This window comes from Procambarus clarkii, chromosome 56 (assembly GCF_040958095.1).
Source record: "Procambarus clarkii isolate CNS0578487 chromosome 56, FALCON_Pclarkii_2.0, whole genome shotgun sequence".
NCBI lineage: Eukaryota > Metazoa > Arthropoda > Malacostraca > Decapoda > Cambaridae > Procambarus > Procambarus clarkii.
In genome coordinates, this window is record NC_091205.1 from 3,533,074 (window position 1) to 3,550,525 (window position 17,452).

Below are 17,452 nucleotides of genomic sequence, written 5' to 3' on the forward strand. Positions count from 1 at the left end.
CCCATACTCTACTAACATCAGAGAAAGAACCAATTTGCGACCCAAGAGGGCCGTAACAATGAGTTACGAGGAAAGGCTGCGGGAAATGCACCTTACGACACTGGGAGACAGAAGAGTAAGGGGAGACATGATCACAACCTACAAAATCCTCGGAGGAATCGACCGGGTAAACAAGGATGAACTATTCAACACTGGTGGTACGCGAACAAGGGGACACAGGTGGAAACTGAGTACCCACATGAGCCACAGAGACGTTAGAAGGAACTTTTTCAGTGTCAGAGTAGTTAAAGGATGGAATGCATTAGGCAGTGATTTGGTGGAGGCTGACTCGATCCATACACAGTTTCAAATGTAGATATGATAGAGCCCTGTAGGCTGAGGAATCTGTACACCAGTTGATTGACAGTTGAGTGTCGAGACCAAAGAGCCAAAGCTCAACCCCCGCAAGCACAAATAGGTGAGTACAAATAGGTGAGTTCACACACACACACACACACCTAATCTAACTCCTGAGGCACATGTAAATAGGATATCGACAGCAGCTTACTCTACACTGGCAAAGGTCAGAACATCATTCAGAAACCTAAGTAAAGAGGCCTTTAGGGCGCTTTACACTGCCTACATTAGACCAGTCTTAGAATATGCCGCTCTTTTATGGAGTCCCCCCCCCCCCAACCTCAAGAAACACATAAGGAAACTGGAAAAGATTCGGAAGTTTGTGACGAGGCCTGTCCCAGAGTTACGAGGGATGAGCTATGAAGAGCACTTCGAAGGAACAGAACCTTACGACACTAGAAAAATAGAAGGAAAAGGGGGGGGGGGGTTATATGATAGGAACATATAAAATACTCAGGGGGGGGATTGACAGAGTGGAAATAGACGAAATGTTCACAGAGAATAGTAACAGAACGAGGGAACATGGGTGGAAGCTGTAAACTCAGATGAGTCACAGAGATGTTTGGAAGTTTTCTTTTAGCGTGAGAGTAGTGGAAAAATGTAATGCACTTAAGGAGCAGATTGTGGAAGCAAATTCTATTCATAATTGTAAAACTATATATGATAGGGAAATAGGACAGGAGCCATTGCTATAAACAACTAATGGCTAGAGAGGCGGGATTCAAGAGTCAATGCATCGATCCTTCAGGGTCAAACAGGTAAATACAATTAGGTGAGTACACACACTCACAGAAATGAGAACCTTAGTGAGAAGAGAAGCAGAGAGACAGCATGTACACGTCATTGCAAATAAAGTCAAGCCCGAACCACATCTGCTGTATAGACACATCAGGGGGAAAACAACAGTCAAAGAACAAGTGATGAAACTGAGAATGGAAGAGGATGGGTACACAAAGAATGACAAAGCGGTGTGTGAAGAAGTCATCAAGAGATTCGAGAAGTCCCTGAACTAAAGAGTGGCGACAAACCATGCAGCTCCAGAGTCCACATCTAGTCAAGCACAAACGAAGTTAGAAAAAGTTCAGAGCCATGCCACAAGGCTAGTCCCTGCGCTGAGAGATATAAGCTACGAGGAAAGAATACCGAAACCAAACTTCTAAGATATTGAAATGACCAGAGATGAAGTCAGGAGGTATCTGGTAGATCTGGGAGTAACAAAGGCTGTTGTACCTGACGGAATCGTGTCATAGATGCTAACAGAGAATACTGAAGAATTTTGCATGCCACTCTTCATGGTGTGTAGCAAGTCACCTGAAAGAGGAGACCTACCAGAGAGTTGGAAGATAGCTAATGTATTTCTAATATACAGAAAATGATAGGCAATAGGCGCTAAGCTACAAGATGGTGTCCCAAACTTGTATACAATGCAAGATGACCTAGAGGTTTGTGAGAAAAAAGCTTTTAGCACATCTGGAGAGAAGGGACCTTATAACACACCATCATCATGAGGTCAAGGATGGCAAGTCGTGCCTCACAGGTTTAATACAATTCAATGACCAAACAACAAGCATTAGGCTAGAAAGAGAAGGATGGGCAGAGAGCATTTGCTTGGATTATCAGAATATTTTTGCTAACGTACCTTAAAGGGTACGTTAGCAAAAATATTTTAAAATATTATAAAATAATATTTTAAATAATATAATATACAAAATAATATAAAATACTTAACATAATAGATACCCTTAAAAAGATTCATAGAAAACACCGACCTTACCTAACCTTGTTAGTATCTTAAGATAAGCATCTTATTGCTTCGTAATTACAATTATTACCTAACCTATAATAGGTATAGGTTAAGTAATAATTGTAATTACGAAGCAATAAGATGCTTATCTTAAGATACTAACAAGGTTAGGTAAGGTTGGTGTTTTCTATGAATCTTTTTAAGGGTATCTATTATGTTTAGTATATCACCTATGCATGTAGTTAATAAGTCAATATTGACTTTACGAATTTGCGAGAACGGGTTGCTTTAAGAGGCTGTTGCATAAGTGGGCGAAACAAGCTGAAGTAACCGGTAGGGTTCTCCAGTGGATAAGGGAGTACCAAAACAACAGGAAGCAGAGAGATACTTCGAGTGGTGAGTCCCCAGAAAGTCGTGATGTCACCAGTGAAATACCACAGACTTTCGTACACGGACCTATCCTGTTTCTGGAATACGTAAATGATCTTCCAGAGGAAATAGGCTCATTCCACTCAATGTTTGCTTATGATGATGAAATTATGAGAAGGATTAAAACACAGGAGGGCAGGAAAGGAATACCAGATGACTTCGACAAACTGAATGAATGAACCAACAAATGGCAACTAGAGATTAACTCAAGGAAGTGTAAAGTGAGGAAGGTAGGTGTATGGAGCAGGAGACGTGTATTTGAAGCATGAAATCCTTCTAGAATCAGAATGAGAGAAAGATCAGGGAGTTGATATCACGCAAGACTTGTCACCTGAAGCCCACATGAAAAGAATAACATCAACGGCGTATGTAAGGCTCGCGAACATAAGAACTGCCTTCAGAAACGTGTGTAAGGAATCATTCAATATCTTGTATACCTCACATGTCAGACCAATAGTGGAATATGCGGCTCTTGTGTAGAGTCTACATCTAGTCAAACACAAACGAAGTTAGAAAAAGTTAAGAGGTATACCACAAGGCTAGTTCCTGAGCTGGAAGGCATGAGCTACGAGGAGAGAATACTAGAACCAAACTTCATGAAACTGAAGACAGAGTTAGGGTAGACATGATTACCAACTATAAATTTCCCAGAGGAATTGACCGGGTAGATAAAGATAAACTGTTTAGCAAGGGTGGTACGCTAACAAGGGAAAATAAGTGGAAAGTTATTGCTCAAATTAACCACAGGGACGTTAGAATGAACTTTTTCAGTGTAAGAGTAGTTAACAGATAGAATGCATTGGGCAGTTAGTATTACAGGCGGATTCCATACTCAGGTTCAATAATTTAGCCCAGTAGGCTCAGGACTTTGTACACCAGTTGAATAACAGTTAAGAGGCGGGACCAAAGAGCCAAATCTCAACCACTGCAAGCACAACTAAGTGAGTACACACATACAGCTGAAGAAAATTTCATACTACAATTAATAATTAAGGGAAGCTACAGGAGCATTACCCAGGGTTCAACAGGCAGTGCCTAGAGGCACAGAGAAAAAGCAACAGATCAGGGAAGAAATGATGAGAACACACCCCTAGACGGAAGTCACAATATACGTCTTTTGTCAATATACTTCCGTCTAGGGTGTGACTAAACGGAAGTCACACCCTAGACACAAGTCACAATATATACAAAGAGGCCAGAAATGAGTACACTGGATCTAGGAGAGAGGCAGAGAAGCAGTACAAGAAGGGCAGCATGTAGGGCTAAGTTCTACCCATACCTGCTCCAAGAACAAGATTAATGTGATCACATGCACATGAATGTGAACACATGCACAGGAATGTGAACACATGCACAGGAATGTGAACACATGCACATGAATGTGAACACATGCACAGGAATGTGAACACATGCACAGAAATGTTAGCACATGCACAAGAACGTCAACATATGCACAGGAATATGAACACATGCACAGGAATGTTAACACGTGCACAGGAATGTGAACACATGCACAGGAATGTGAACACATGCACAGGAATGTGAACACATGCACAGGAATGTGAACACATGCACAGAAATGTTAGCACATGCACAAGAACGTCAACATATGCACAGGAATATGAACACATGCACAGGAATGTTAACACGTGCACAGGAATGTGAACACATGCACAGGAATGTGAACACATGCACAGAAATGTTAGCACATGCACAAGAACGTCAACATATGCACAGGAATATGAACACATGCACAGGAATGTTAACACGTGCACAGGAATGTGAACACATGCACAGGAATGTGAACACATGCACAGGAATATGAACACATGCAGAGGAACGTTAACACATGCACAGGAATGGGGACTTCACAGGAACAGGAAGAGTCCCTCAAGGATGAACAATGACTGGCCAACCATGCCCGACAATATTATTTTTGTTGTAAGTGTCTTCGATTTGATTCGCCAATAGTCAGTTGATGGCCGGCGCTTGCTGCAGAGTTACTTGGAGCTTGACATGAAGATAACTCATGTTTCGAAAAATCTAGTTGCAGGCCCAGGCGTGTTGGGCTGAATAACGCCTGCAGCATTATTTATTACCTGGAAAACTCCCGGAGACAACCCACAAATCTGTGTGTAAGTCTGGGTAAAGCGGAGCTTAGGGGGAGGAAGCGTCCACTCCAGCTTCAGGCGGCAGTGGTGCTCAATCCTCACTTCTGCCGACCCAGCATCTGCTAGGCTGGCGTCCTGTCATCTTAATTAAGACTCCCAGCCGTGGGCAGCGATCTCCAGGCGGACACCTTATAGCCACGTTTATGTGGCGTGTGGCTGTGGTGGTGATTAGTGTCTGGCGTGTGGCTGTGGTGGTGATTAGTGTCTGGGGTGTGGCTGTAGTGGTGATTAGTGTCTGGGGTGTGGTTGTGGTGGTGATTAGTGTCTGGGGTGTGGCTGTGGTGGTGATTAGTGTCTGGGGTGTGGCTGTGGTAGTGATTAGTGTCTGGGGTGTGGTTGTGGTGGTGATTAGTGTCTGGGGTGTGGTTGTGGTGGTGATTAGTGTCTGGGGTGTGGCTGTGGTGGTGATTAGTGTCTGGGGTGTGGTTGTGGTGGTGATTAGTGTCTGGGGTGTGGTTGTGGTGGTGATTAGTGTCTGGGGTTTGGCTGTGGTGGTGATTGGTGTCTGGGATGTGGCTGTGGTGGTGATTGGTGTCTGGGGTGTGGTTGTGGTGGTGATTAGTGTCTGGGGTGTGGTTGTGGTGGTGATTAGTGTCTGGGGTGTGGTTGTGGTGGTAATTAGTATCTGGGGTGTGGTTGTGGTAGTGATTAGTGTCTAGGGTGTGGCGGGCTAATTAACTAATATGTGGCGTGTGGTTGGGTTGCAAACCAGTAGGGGTATGGTGCAAATACTTGACAGTTTGGGCAAGGCGTGGTGAGGAGATCAGGTGGGTCACGGGGCGGGGTGAGGAGATCAGGTGGGTCACGGGGCGGGGTGAGGAGATCAGGTGGGTCACGGGGCGTAGTGAGGAGATCAGGTGAGTCACGGGGCGGGGTGAGGAGATCAGGTGGGTCACGGGGTGGGGTGAGGAGATCAGGTGGGTCACGGGGCGGGGTGAGGAGATCAGGTGGGTCACGGGGCGGGGTGAGGAGATCAGGTGGGTCACGGGGCGGGGTGAGGAGATCAAGTGGGTCACGGGGTGGGGTGAGGAGATCAGGTGGGTCACGGGGTGGGGTCAGGAGATCAGGTGGGTCACGGGGCGGGGTGAGGAGATCAGGTGGATCACGGGGCGGGGTGAGGAGATCAGGTGGGTCACGGGGCGGGGTGAGGAGATCAGGTGGGTCACAGGGCGGGGTAAGGAGATCAGGTGGGTCACAGGGCGGGGTGAGGAGATCAGGTGGGTCACGGGGTGGGGTGAGGAGATCAGGTGGGTCATGGGGTGGGGTGAGGAAATCAGGTGGGTCACGGGGCGGGGTGAGGAGATCAGGTCGGTCACGGGGCGGGGTGAGGAGATCAGGTGGGTCACGGGGCGGGGTGAGGAGATCAGGTGGGTCACGGGGCTTGGTGAGGAGATCAGGTGGGTCACGGGGCGGGGTGAGGAGATCAGGTGGGTCACGGGGCGGGGTGAGGAGATCAGGTGGGTCACGGGGCGGGGTGAGGAGATCAGGTGGGTCACGGGGCGGGGTGAGGAGATCAGGTGGGTCACGGGGCGGGGTGAGGAGATCAGGTGGGTCACGGGGTGGGGTGAGGAGATCAGGTGGGTCATGGGGTGGGGTGAGCAGATCAGGTCGGTCACGGGGCGAGGTGAAGAGATCAGGTGGGTCACGGGGTGGGGTGAGGAGATCAGGTGGGTCACGGGGTGGGGTGAGGAGATCAGGTGGGTCACGGGGTGGGGTGAGGAGATCAGGTGGGTCACGGGGTGGGGTGAGGAGATCAGGTGGGTCACGGGGCGGGGTGAGGAGATCAGGTGGGTCACGGGGCGGGGTGAAGAGATCAGGTGGGTCACGGGGCGGGGTGAGGAGATCAGGTGGGTCACGGGGCGGGGTGAGGAGATCAGGTGGGTCACGGGGTGGGGTGAGGAGATCAGGTGGGTCACGGGGCGGGGTGAGGAGATCAGGTGGGTCACGGAGCGGGGTGAGGAGATCAGGTGGGTCACGGGGCGGGGTGAGGAGATCAGGTGGGTCACGGGGCGGGGTGAGGAGATCAGGTGGATCACGGGGTGGGGTGAGGAGATCAGGTGGGTCACGGGGCGGGGTGAGGAGATCAGGTGGGTCACGGGGAGGGGTGAGGAGATCAGGTGGGTCACGGGGCGGGGTGAGGAGATCAGGTGGGTCACGGGGCGGGGTGAGGAGATCAGGTGGGTCACGGGGCGGGGTGAGGAGATCAGGTGGGTCACGGGGCGGGGTGAGGAGATCAGGTGGGTCACGTGGCGGGGTGAGGAGATCAGGTGGGTCACGGGGCGGGGTGAGGAGATCAGGTGGGTCACGGGGTGGGGTGAGGAGATCAGGTGGGTCACGGGGTGGGGTGAGGAGATCAGGTGGGTCACGGGGCGGGGTGAGGAGATCAGGTGGATCACGGGGCGGGGTGAGGAGATCAGGTGGGTCACGGGGCGGGGTGAGGAGATCAGGTGGGTCACAGGGCGGGGTAAGGAGATCAGGTGGGTCACGGGGCGGGGTGAGGAGATCAGGTGGGTCACGGGGTGGGGTGAGGAGATCAGGTGGGTCATGGGGTGGGGTGAGGAAATCAGGTGGGTCACGGGGCGGGGTGAGGAGATCAGGTCGGTCACGGGGCGGGGTGAGGAGATCAGGTGGGTCACGGGGCGGGGTGAGGAGATCAGGTGGGTCACGGGGCTTGGTGAGGAGATCAGGTGGGTCACGGGGAGGGGTGAGGAGATCAGGTGGGTCACGGGGCGGGGTGAGGAGATCAGGTGGGTCACGGGGCGGGGTGAGGAGATCAGGTGGGTCACGGGGCGGGGTGAGGAGATCAGGTGGGTCACGGGGCGGGGTGAGGAGATCAGGTGGGTCACGGGGTGGGGTGAGGAGATCAGGTGGGTCATGGGGTGGGGTGAGCAGATCAGGTCGGTCACGGGGCGAGGAGAAGAGATCAGGTGGGTCACGGGGTGGGGTGAGGAGATCAGGTGGGTCACGGGGTGGGGTGAGGAGATCAGGTGGGTCACGGGGTGGGGTGAGGAGATCAGGTGGGTCACGGGGTGGGGTGAGGAGATCAGGTGGGTCACGGGGCGGGGTGAGGAGATCAGGTGGGTCACGGGGCGGGGTGAGGAGATCAGGTGGGTCACGGGGCGGGGTGAGGAGATCAGGTGGGTCACGGGGCGGGGTGAGGAGATCAGGTGGGTCACGGGGTGGGGTGAGGAGATCAGGTGGGTCACGGGGCGGGGTGAGGAGATCAGGTGGGTCACGGGGCGGGGTGAGGAGATCAGGTGGGTCACGGGGCGGGGTGAGGAGATCAGGTGGGTCACGGGGCGGGGTGAGGAGATCAGGTGGATCACGGGGTGGGGTGAGGAGATCAGGTGGGTCATGGGGTGGGGTGAGGAGATCAGGTGGGTCACGGGGCGGGGTGAGGAGATCAGGTCGGTCACGGGGCGGGGTGAGGAGATCAGGTGGGTCACGGGGCGGGGTGAGGAGATCAGGTGGGTCACGGGGCGGGGTGAGGAGATCAGGTGGGTCACGGGGCGTGGTGAAGATATCAGGGGGGTCACGGGGCGGGGTGAGGAGATCAGGTGGGTCACGGGGCTTGGTGAGGAGATCAGGTGGGTCACGGGGCGGGGTGAGGAGATCAGGTGGGTCACGGGGCTTGGTGAGGAGATCAGGTGGGTCACGGGGCGGGGTGAGGAGATCAGGTGGGTCACGGGGCGGGGTGAGGAGATCAGGTCGGTCACGGGGCGTGGTGAAGAGATCAGGTGGGTCACGGGGCGGGGTGAGGAGATCAGGTGGGTCACGGGGCGTAGTGAGGAGATCAGGTGGGTCACGAGGCGGGGTGAGGAGATCAGGTGGGTCACGGGGCGGGGTGAGGAGATCAGGTGGGTCACGGGGCGGGGTGAGGAGATCAGGTGGGTCACGGGGCGGGGTGAGGAGATCAGGTGGGTCACGGGGCGGGGTGAGGAGATCAGGTCGGTCACGGGGCGAGGTGAAGAGATCAGGTGGGTCACGGGGTGGGGTGAGGAGATCAGGTGGGTCACGGGGTGGGGTGAGGAGATCAGGTGGGTCACGGGGTGGGGTGAGGAGATCAGGTGGGTCACGGGGTGGGGTGAGGAGATCAGGTGGGTCACGGGGCGGGGTGAGGAGATCAGGTGGGTCACGGGGCGGGGTGAGGAGATCAGGTGGGTAACGGGGCTTGGTGAGGAGATCAGGTGGGTCACGGGGCGGGGTGAGGAGATCAGGTGGGTCACGGGGCGGGGTGAGGAGATCAGGTGGGTCACGGGGCGGGGTGAGGAGATCAGGTGGGTCACGGGGCGGGGTGAGGAGATCAGGTCGGTCACGGGGCGTGGTGAAGAGATCAGGTGGGTCACGGGGCGGGGTGAGGAGATCAGGTCGGTCACGGGGCGTGGTGAAGAGATCAGGTGGGTCACGGGGCGGGGTGAGGAGATCAGGTGGGTCACGGGGCGGGATGAGGAGATCAGGTGGGTCACGGGGCGGGGTGAGGAGATCAGGTGGGTCACGGGGCGGGGTGAGGAGATCAGGTGGGTCACGGGGCGTAGTGAGGAGATCAGGTGAGTCACGGGGCGGGGTGAGGAGATCAGGTGGGTCACGGGGTGGGGTGAGGAGATCAGGTGGGTCACGGGGCGAGGTGAGGAGATCAGGTGGGTCACGGGGCGGGGTGAGGAGATCGGGTGGGTCACGGGGCGTGGTGAGGAGATCAGGTGGGTCACGGGGTGTGGTGAGGAGATCAGGTGGGTCACGGGGTGGGGTGAGGAGATCAGGTGGGTCACGGGGCGGGGTGAGGAGATCAGGTGGGTCACGGGGCGGGGTGAGGAGATCGGGTGGGTCACGGGGCGTGGTGAGGAGATCAGGTGGGTCACGGGGCGGAGTGAGGAGATCAGATGGGTCACGGGGCGTGGTGAGGAGATCAGGTGGGTCACGGGGCGGGGTGAGGAGATCAGGTGGGTCACGGGGCGGGGTGAGGAGATCAGGTGGGTCACGGGGCGGGGTGAGGAGATCAGGTGAGAAGAGGTGGAATGTTCAAAAGTAGGAACGAGAGAAGGGAGAGAATAAGTTTGAGACAGGGTGAAGGTGGGTGAGAGGGGCGCAGGGTGAAGGTGGGTGAGAGGGGTGCAGGGTGAAGAAGGAGGCTGAGAGGGGTTCAGGGTGAAGAAGGTGGGTGAGAGGGGTGCAGGGTGAAGGGAGGTGAGAGGGGTGCTGGGTGAAGGTGGGTGAGAGGGGTGCAGGGTGAAGAAAGTGGGTGAGAGGGGTGCAGGGTGAAGGATGGGGGGTGAGAGGGGTGCAGGGTGAAGGTGGGTGAGAGGGGCGCAGGGTGAAGGTGGGTGAGAGGGGTGCAGGGTGAAGAAGGAGGCTGAGAGGGGGTGCAGGGTGAAGAAGGTGGGTGAGAGGGGTGCAGGGTGAAGGGAGGTGAGAGGGGTGCTGGGTGAAGGTGGGTGAGAGGGGTGCAGGGTGAAGAAGGTGGGTGAGAGGGGTGCAGGGTGAAGGTGGGTGAGAGGGGTGCAGGGTGAAGGGGGGTGAGAGGGGTGCAGGGTGAAGAAGGTGGGTGAGAGGGGTGCAGGGTGAAGGTGGGTGAGAGGGGTGCAGGGTGAAGGTGGGTGAGAGGGGTGCAGGGTGAAGAAGGAGGCTGAGAGGGGTGCAGGGTGAAGGTGGGTGAGAGGAGTGCAGGGTGAAGATGGTGGGTGAGAGGGGTGCAGGGTGAAGGTGGGTGAGAGGGGTGCAGGGTGAAGGTGGGTGAGAGGGGTGCAGGGTGAAGAAGGTGGGTGAGAGGGGTGCAGGGTGAAGGTGGTTGAGAGGAGTGCAGGGTGAAGATGGTGGGTGAGAGGGGTGCAGGGTGAAGGTGGGTGAGAGGGGTGCAGGGTGAAGGGGGGTGAGAGGGGTGCAGGGTGAAGAAGGTGGGTGAGAGGGGTGCAGGGTGAAGTTGGTGAGAGGGGTGCAGGGTGAAGGTGGGTGAGAGGGGTGCAGGGTGAAGGGGGGTGAGAGGGGTGCAGGGTGAAGAAGGTGGGTGAGAGGGGTGCAGGGTGAAGAAGGTGGGTGAGAGGGGTGCAGGGTGAAGGTGGGTGAGAGGAGTGCAGGGTGAAGATGGTGGGTGAGAGGGGTGCAGGGTGAAGGTGGGTGAGAGGGGTGCAGGGTGAAGGGGGGTGAGAGGGGTGCAGGGTGAAGAAGGTGGGTGAGAGGGGTGCAGGGTGAAGGTGGGTGAGAGGGGTGCAGGGTGAAGGTGGGTGAGAGGGGTGCAGGGTGAAGGGGGGTGAGAGGGGTGCAGGGTGAAGAAGGTGGGTGGGAGGGGTGCAGGGTGAAGGTGGGTGAGAGGGATGCAGGGTGAAGGTGGGTGAGAGGGGTGCAGGGAGAAGGTGGGTGAGAGGGGTGCAGGGTGAAGGTGGGTGAGAGGGGTGCAGGGTGAAGGTGGGTGAGAGGGATGCAGGGTGAAGGTGGGTGAGAGGGGTGCAGGGTGAAGGTGGGTGAGAGGGATGCAGGGTGAAGAAGGGGTGTGAGAGGGGTGTAGGGTGAAGAAGGGGGGTGAGAGGGATGCAGGGTGAAGGTGGGTGAGAGGGGTGCAGGGTGAAGAAGGGGGGAAGAGTGGGTGATGTAGGAAAGGATGGGTTAGGAGGGAAGAAAAGGATGGAGAGAGGAACAGAGAGAAGGAGATACAGAGGACAGAGCTGGAGATGGGTGAGAAAGAGGGAGATGGGGGAGGAAGGGGGAGATGGGGGAGAAAGAGGGAGATGGGGGAGGAAGGGGGAGATGGGGGAGGAAGGGGGAGATGGGGGAGAAAGAGGGAGATGGGGGAGGAAGGGGGAGATGGGGAGGAAGGGGGAGATGGGGGAGAAAGAGGGAGATGGGGGAGGAAGGGGGAGATGGGGAGGAAGGGGGAGATGGGGGCAGCAAACGGAGGGAGTAAGGACAAACAACCCCGGGCACCGCCGGGTAAACTTCTTTGTTATATAGAAGAGTAACCCATACGTTTAATCTAGTATCATTCGCAGCCGGTGTATACTCATGGTGCTGTATACTCATGCTGGTGTATACTCTTGGTGGTGTATACTCATGGTGGTGTATACTCTTGCTGGTGTATACTCATGGTGGTGTATACTCATGGTGGTGTACTCACCTAGTTGTACTCACCTTGTTGTGCTTGCGGGGGTTGAGCTCTGGCTCTTTCGTCCCGCCTCTCAACTGTCAATCAACAGGTGTACAGGTTCCTGAGCCTATTGGGCTATATCATATCTACACTTGAAACTGTGTATGGAGTCAGCCTCCATCACATCACTTCCTAATGCATTCCATTTGTCAACCACTCTGACACTAAAAAAGTTCTTTCAAATATCTCTGTGGCTCATTTGGCCACTAAGTTTCCACTTGTGTCCCCTAGTGCGTGTGCCCCTTGTGTTAAATAACCTGTCTTTATCTACCCTGTCGATTCCCTTGAGAATCTTGAATGTGGTGATCATATCCTCCCTAATTCTTCTGTCTTCCAACGAAGTGAGATTTAATTCTCGTAGTCTCTCCTCGTAGGTCATACCTCTCAGTCTGGTGGCAAACCTTTGAACTTTTTCCAGTTTAGTTTTATGCTTGACTAGATATGGACTCCATGCTGGAGCCGCATACTCCAGGATTGGTCTGGCATATGTGGTATATAATGTTCTGAAAGATTCCTTACACAAGTTTCTAAATGCCGTTCTTATGTTAGCCAACCTGGCATATGCCGCTGATGTTATCCTCTTGATATGAGCTTCAGGGGACAGGTCTGGCGTGATATCAACTCCCAGGTCTTTCTCTCTCTCTGACTCCTGAAGTATTTCGTCTCCCAAATGATACCTTGTATCTGGTCTCCTGCTTCCTACCCCTATCTTCATTACATTACATTTGCTTGGGTTTATCTCTAACAACCATTTGTTCGACCATTCCTACAGCTTGTCCAGGTCTTCTTGAAGCCTCAAGCTGTCCTCATCTGTCTTAATCCTTCTCATAATTTTGGCGTCGTCAGTAAACATTGAGAGGAATGAGTCTATACCCTCTGGGAGATCATTTACGTATATCAAAAACAGGATAAGTCCGAGTACAGAGCCCTGTGGGACTCCACTGGTGACTTCACGCCAATCTGAGGTCTCACTCCCACACTGTAACCCTCTGCTTCCTATTGCTTAGGTACTCCCCTATCCACTAGAGCGCCCTACCAGTTTCTCCTGCCTGTTTCTCCAGCTTATGCATCAGCTTTGTATGGGGGTGCTCTGTCAAAGGTTTTTCGACATTCCAAAAAAGTGCAGTCCGCCCATCCTTCTCTTTCTTGTTTAATCTTTGTCACCTGATCGTAGAATTAATTCTATTAGGCCTGTAAGGCAAGATTTTCCCTCCCTGAACCCATGTTGATGGGTTGTCACGAAGTCTCTTCTCTCCAAATGTGTTACTAGGTTTTTTCTCACAATCTTCTCCATCACCTTGCATGGTATACAAGTTAAGGACACTGGCCTGTAGTTCAGTGCCTCTTGTCTGTCACCCTTTTTGTATATTGGGACTACATTAGCCGTCTTCCATATTTCTGGTAGGTATCCCGTTTCCAGTGACTTACTGTATACTATGGACTGTGGCAAGCAAAGTGCTCCTGCACACTCTTTCAATACCCATGGTGTATACTCATGGTGGTGTATACTCATGGTGGTGTATACTCATGCTGGTGTATACTCATGATGGTGTATACTCATGCTGGTGTATACTCATGGTGGTGTATTCTTATGGTGGTGTATACTCATTCCGGTGTATACTCATGGTGGTGTATACTCATGCTGGTATAAACTCATGGTGGTGTATACTCATGCTGGTGTATGCTCATGATGGTGTATACTCATGGTGGTGTATACTCAAGCTGGTGTATACTCTTGATGGTGTATACTCATGGTGGTGTATACTCAAGCTGGTGCATACTCATGGTGGTGTATACTCATAGTGGTGTATACTCATGGTGGTGTATACTCATGCTCGTGTATACTCATGATGGTGTATACTCATGCTGGTGTATACTCATGCTGGTGTATACTCATGATGGTGTATACTCATGGTGGTGTATACTCAAGCTGGTGTATACTCATGGTGGTGTATACTTATGGTGGTGTATACTCATTCCGGTGTATACTCATGGTGGTGTATACTCATGCTGTTGTAAGCTCATGGTGGTGTATATTCATGCTGGTGAATACTCATGCTGGTGTGTATTCATCTTTATGTATAGTCATGCTAGTGTGTATTAACCATTGTGTATATTGATGCTAGTGGAGTCTACATCCCATAAAGTCACCGAAGACATCACACCACAGAGTGAACGCGACGCCAACTCTCTCGCTCTCTCCCACTTAACACACTTTCAACCATACTATATTTTGCTCAGCAAGGTCTTCAGTTACGGCCCGTGGGTGCTCCTTAAGACCATACAGCACGGGTTGTTCCCCCGTCTGACTGATGTAACCTCAACATGATCAACTCCCCGACGGTGTAGTTCCTAAGACGCTCAAACTATCATGCAATGTTGTGATCAGAACCTTTTACCAGAATTAGAACGTTGAAGCCTTTTACAGCCGATTAGTGAAATAAATGCTGGAATCCTTTGATGACTTCCCATTTAGTGTTTGTGTAATAGATATTATATATTGGAGTTGAAGTCCTTGAAGGAGATTTTAAGCGATCCGCTCTCCTCGTCAACACTCTCAGTGATCACTATGGGTAAGGTAAGGTAATTATCAAAAGAAGGCACCAAACCGGGAAGGCTATGTAGCAGCATCAAAGTGCGAAATAATCAGAGGGCGCTAAATATCACCAAGAATGCCAATACGAGAACAAAAACGCATAAGGCGAACGATATCAAAAGTATCCGATTCACCTAGAATTCTACCGAGGGACAAGTGACCGCGAGGGACGGTCGGAAAGCAAGACACACGCTCGTCCTAGAAGTCAAGACATTCAACAAGGATATGCACAACTGTAAGAGGGAGAATGCAATTCGGACAATAAGGAGCAGGGCGGCGCTCCATTAAGTGACCATAGGTTAAGCGAGTATGGGCAACCCGCAGCCGTGCTAAGCAGTTTCCCATCGCCAGTTACGGTGGTAGGAGGAAGGCCACGGGGACACACTACGTTTGAGAGTACGCAGCTTGTTACTAACCACAGAGGACCAACAATCCTGCCAACGGGCAATGATGAAGGAATAAAATACCTTTACAGGAGATGGGACTAGAACGGATAGCTCCCTTAGCGGCAGCATCCACACGCTCATTGAAAGAAACACCAATATGGCTGGGAACCCAGCAAAACTGTACTGATTTAAATTTACTAGAAATAAGAAACAGCCAATGTTGAATCTCGATGACCACCGGATGGACAGGATTAAAGGACCCAAGAGCCATGAGGGCACTACGAGAGTCAACTACAACCACAAAGCAGGAATGATAATGAGAAAGCAAGAGACGGAGAGCATAGAGAATAGCATAAAGTTCCGCCGTAAAGACGCTAGCCTCCGAAGGGAGGCGAGACATATAAGTACGGTCAGGAAAAACAAGAGAGTAGCCCACACCGTCCGCAGACTTTGACCCATCGGTGAAGATGGAAATAGATTGGGAATGCGAAGTAAAGTGCTCAAGGAAGAGGCTTTTCAGAATTGTTGGAGGGGTAAAGGCTTTAGTAATACAAGTCAAAGACGTACAAAACTTGGGAAGGGGGACTCTCCACGGAGGCAAGGAAGGAACAATATGAGGAGAAACATTAGAAATATGAACAGAAAGAGAATCCTGTAAGCGAGATAACTGGACAGATCGAGGGAGACAATGAAGAGGAACAGGAGCTACAGGAGGAGGACAAGTCAAAGCACGACAAAGACGAGAGGAAGGATGTTGAAAGGACCGCGCATGATAGCGAAGACAGTAGCGATCACGGCGGTCCTGGAGAGAGAGAAAGCCAGTGTCAACATACAAACTGAGGGCGGGAGTCAACCTGTTCTCGCACTTTCTTACAGTCAATATTGACTTATTAAATAAGTGCATATGTGACATACTAATTTATTGTGAATATTTTAGTTTACCTTGAAAAGCTTCATAGAAAACACCGACCTTACCTAACCTTCTTAGTATGTTAAGATAAGCATCTTATTGCTTCGTAATTACAATTATTACTTAACCTATACCTATAATAGGTTAAGTAATAAATGTAATTACAAAGCAATAAGATGCTTATCTTAATATACTAAGAAGGTTAGGTAAGGTCGGTGTTTTCTATGAAGCTTTTCAAGGTAAACTAAAATATTCACAATAAATTAGTATGTCACAAATGCACGTATTTAATAAGTCAATATTGACTATACGAAAGTGCGAGAACAGGTTGCGGGAGTCGAACGAAAGGCACCAGAGCTGAGACGCAACCCAGTATGGTGGATCGCTATGGGAGATGACCATTGTGATGAGGAGAGAGATGAGGGGACATTGTGATGATGAGAGATTGAGGGAACATTGTGGTGATGAGAGCGATGAGGGAACGTTGTGGTGATGAGAGAGATGAGAGGACATTGTGGTGATGAGAGCGATGAGATCAGAGATGAGAATTTGAGAGAGATGAGGGAACATTGTACTTGGTAACTCAGAAATAGTTTTGTGCTGTTAATAATTATGTCAAACGCTTTTTGTACTTTAATTCCAATTTTTTAATAATTGATAAAAATATATCTGATCATAATACTTAATAATTATGATTAAAATTTTAATTAACAGAGAAGTTCAGTGACTTCCGGGCTGTGTTTCTCCATATAATTCATCACACTGTAACCCAAACCAGTTCATATGGTGTCGTACCAGCAGAACAATAAAATTAAACATCAGAATACAGCCGGACAATGTCTATGTTGTATCCACTAATACTAAGGGTTCAGAGTTTCACCATCTGTAATCATCTTCAGACCAATCACATCTATAATACTCAATTAGTCTGCCTCTGTGGCAACTTTGGAAAATTTTGTTGATGACTCGGTTCCAAGTGACTTTAGAAAAGGCAGAGAACACAGACAGGTTGAAGAGATAAATGTATATGATTATTTTCTTTATCTGTCGTGAGGCACATCCACCAGGAAATAGATCAACAAAGATAATTAGAATTTATTATGTTTCTTCAATTGGAGAATGCTAGGATTCAATCATCTTTTTAGTATTATGTCGTTATGAAAGACTAGGCAGTGATCTCAATGTATTGCTAAACCTAAACCAATGACAGAACGTCATCCAGGTGGTAAGCACCTTGTGGCACGAATATAGAATGAATTATTGCATAGGTTTAGTCGAACGAACCATGAAGGTTTTATTACCCATCTGTCAAGATCATCGCATTTTCCGATGATTATAGACGAAGCATGAAACCCTTGTTACATGTGGTACTTCAGGTTATGGTGGTGCTTGAGGCCACCAGACAGAGCACCAACAGGAACATTGGACGGCCACATATGGCCTAGTATCACGCACCAACTGGAGCCGGAACCAGAGAGATTGGTATAGAATGAATAACTTCCAGCATAATGAAAACAATTTATGGCATGCTGACAGGAGATGCTAACACGAAGACGGAGAAACATACGTTGAAAGTTATTTACATCCTGAGTGCGCATTCAGTAACATTGTATCAATGATTGTTGACAATATTTTACTGTACTGACAATATTTTACCGTGTTACCCTGTGTCAGAGCAGTACAGTAAA

The 17,452-nt window shown here is 51.1% G+C and overlaps 1 protein-coding gene across 1 annotated transcript; it reads right to left on the reverse strand.

Annotated features, from left to right (window-relative positions):
- Positions 1–5,418: 5,418 nt before the first annotated feature.
- On the reverse strand, positions 5,419–15,313 carry LOC138353054 (uncharacterized). Its single transcript, XM_069305693.1, has 2 exons — positions 15,293–15,313; positions 5,419–6,120 (listed from the first exon to the last, which is right to left on the reverse strand). The coding sequence occupies exons 1-2, from the start codon at positions 15,311–15,313 to the stop codon at positions 5,419–5,421; spliced, it is 723 nt and encodes a 240-aa protein (XP_069161794.1).
- Positions 15,314–17,452: the final 2,139 nt, after the last annotated feature.

Excerpts from the sequence above, each read along its gene's own strand:
- LOC138353054 (XM_069305693.1), bottom strand. The coding sequence starts at position 15,313 with ATGGGTCAAAGTCTGCGGACG. Across the intron at positions 6,121-15,292 it reads TGGGTCAAAGTCTGCGGACG|CCCCGTGACCCACCTGATCT; the intron begins GTGTGGGCTACT and ends CTCCTCACCAAG.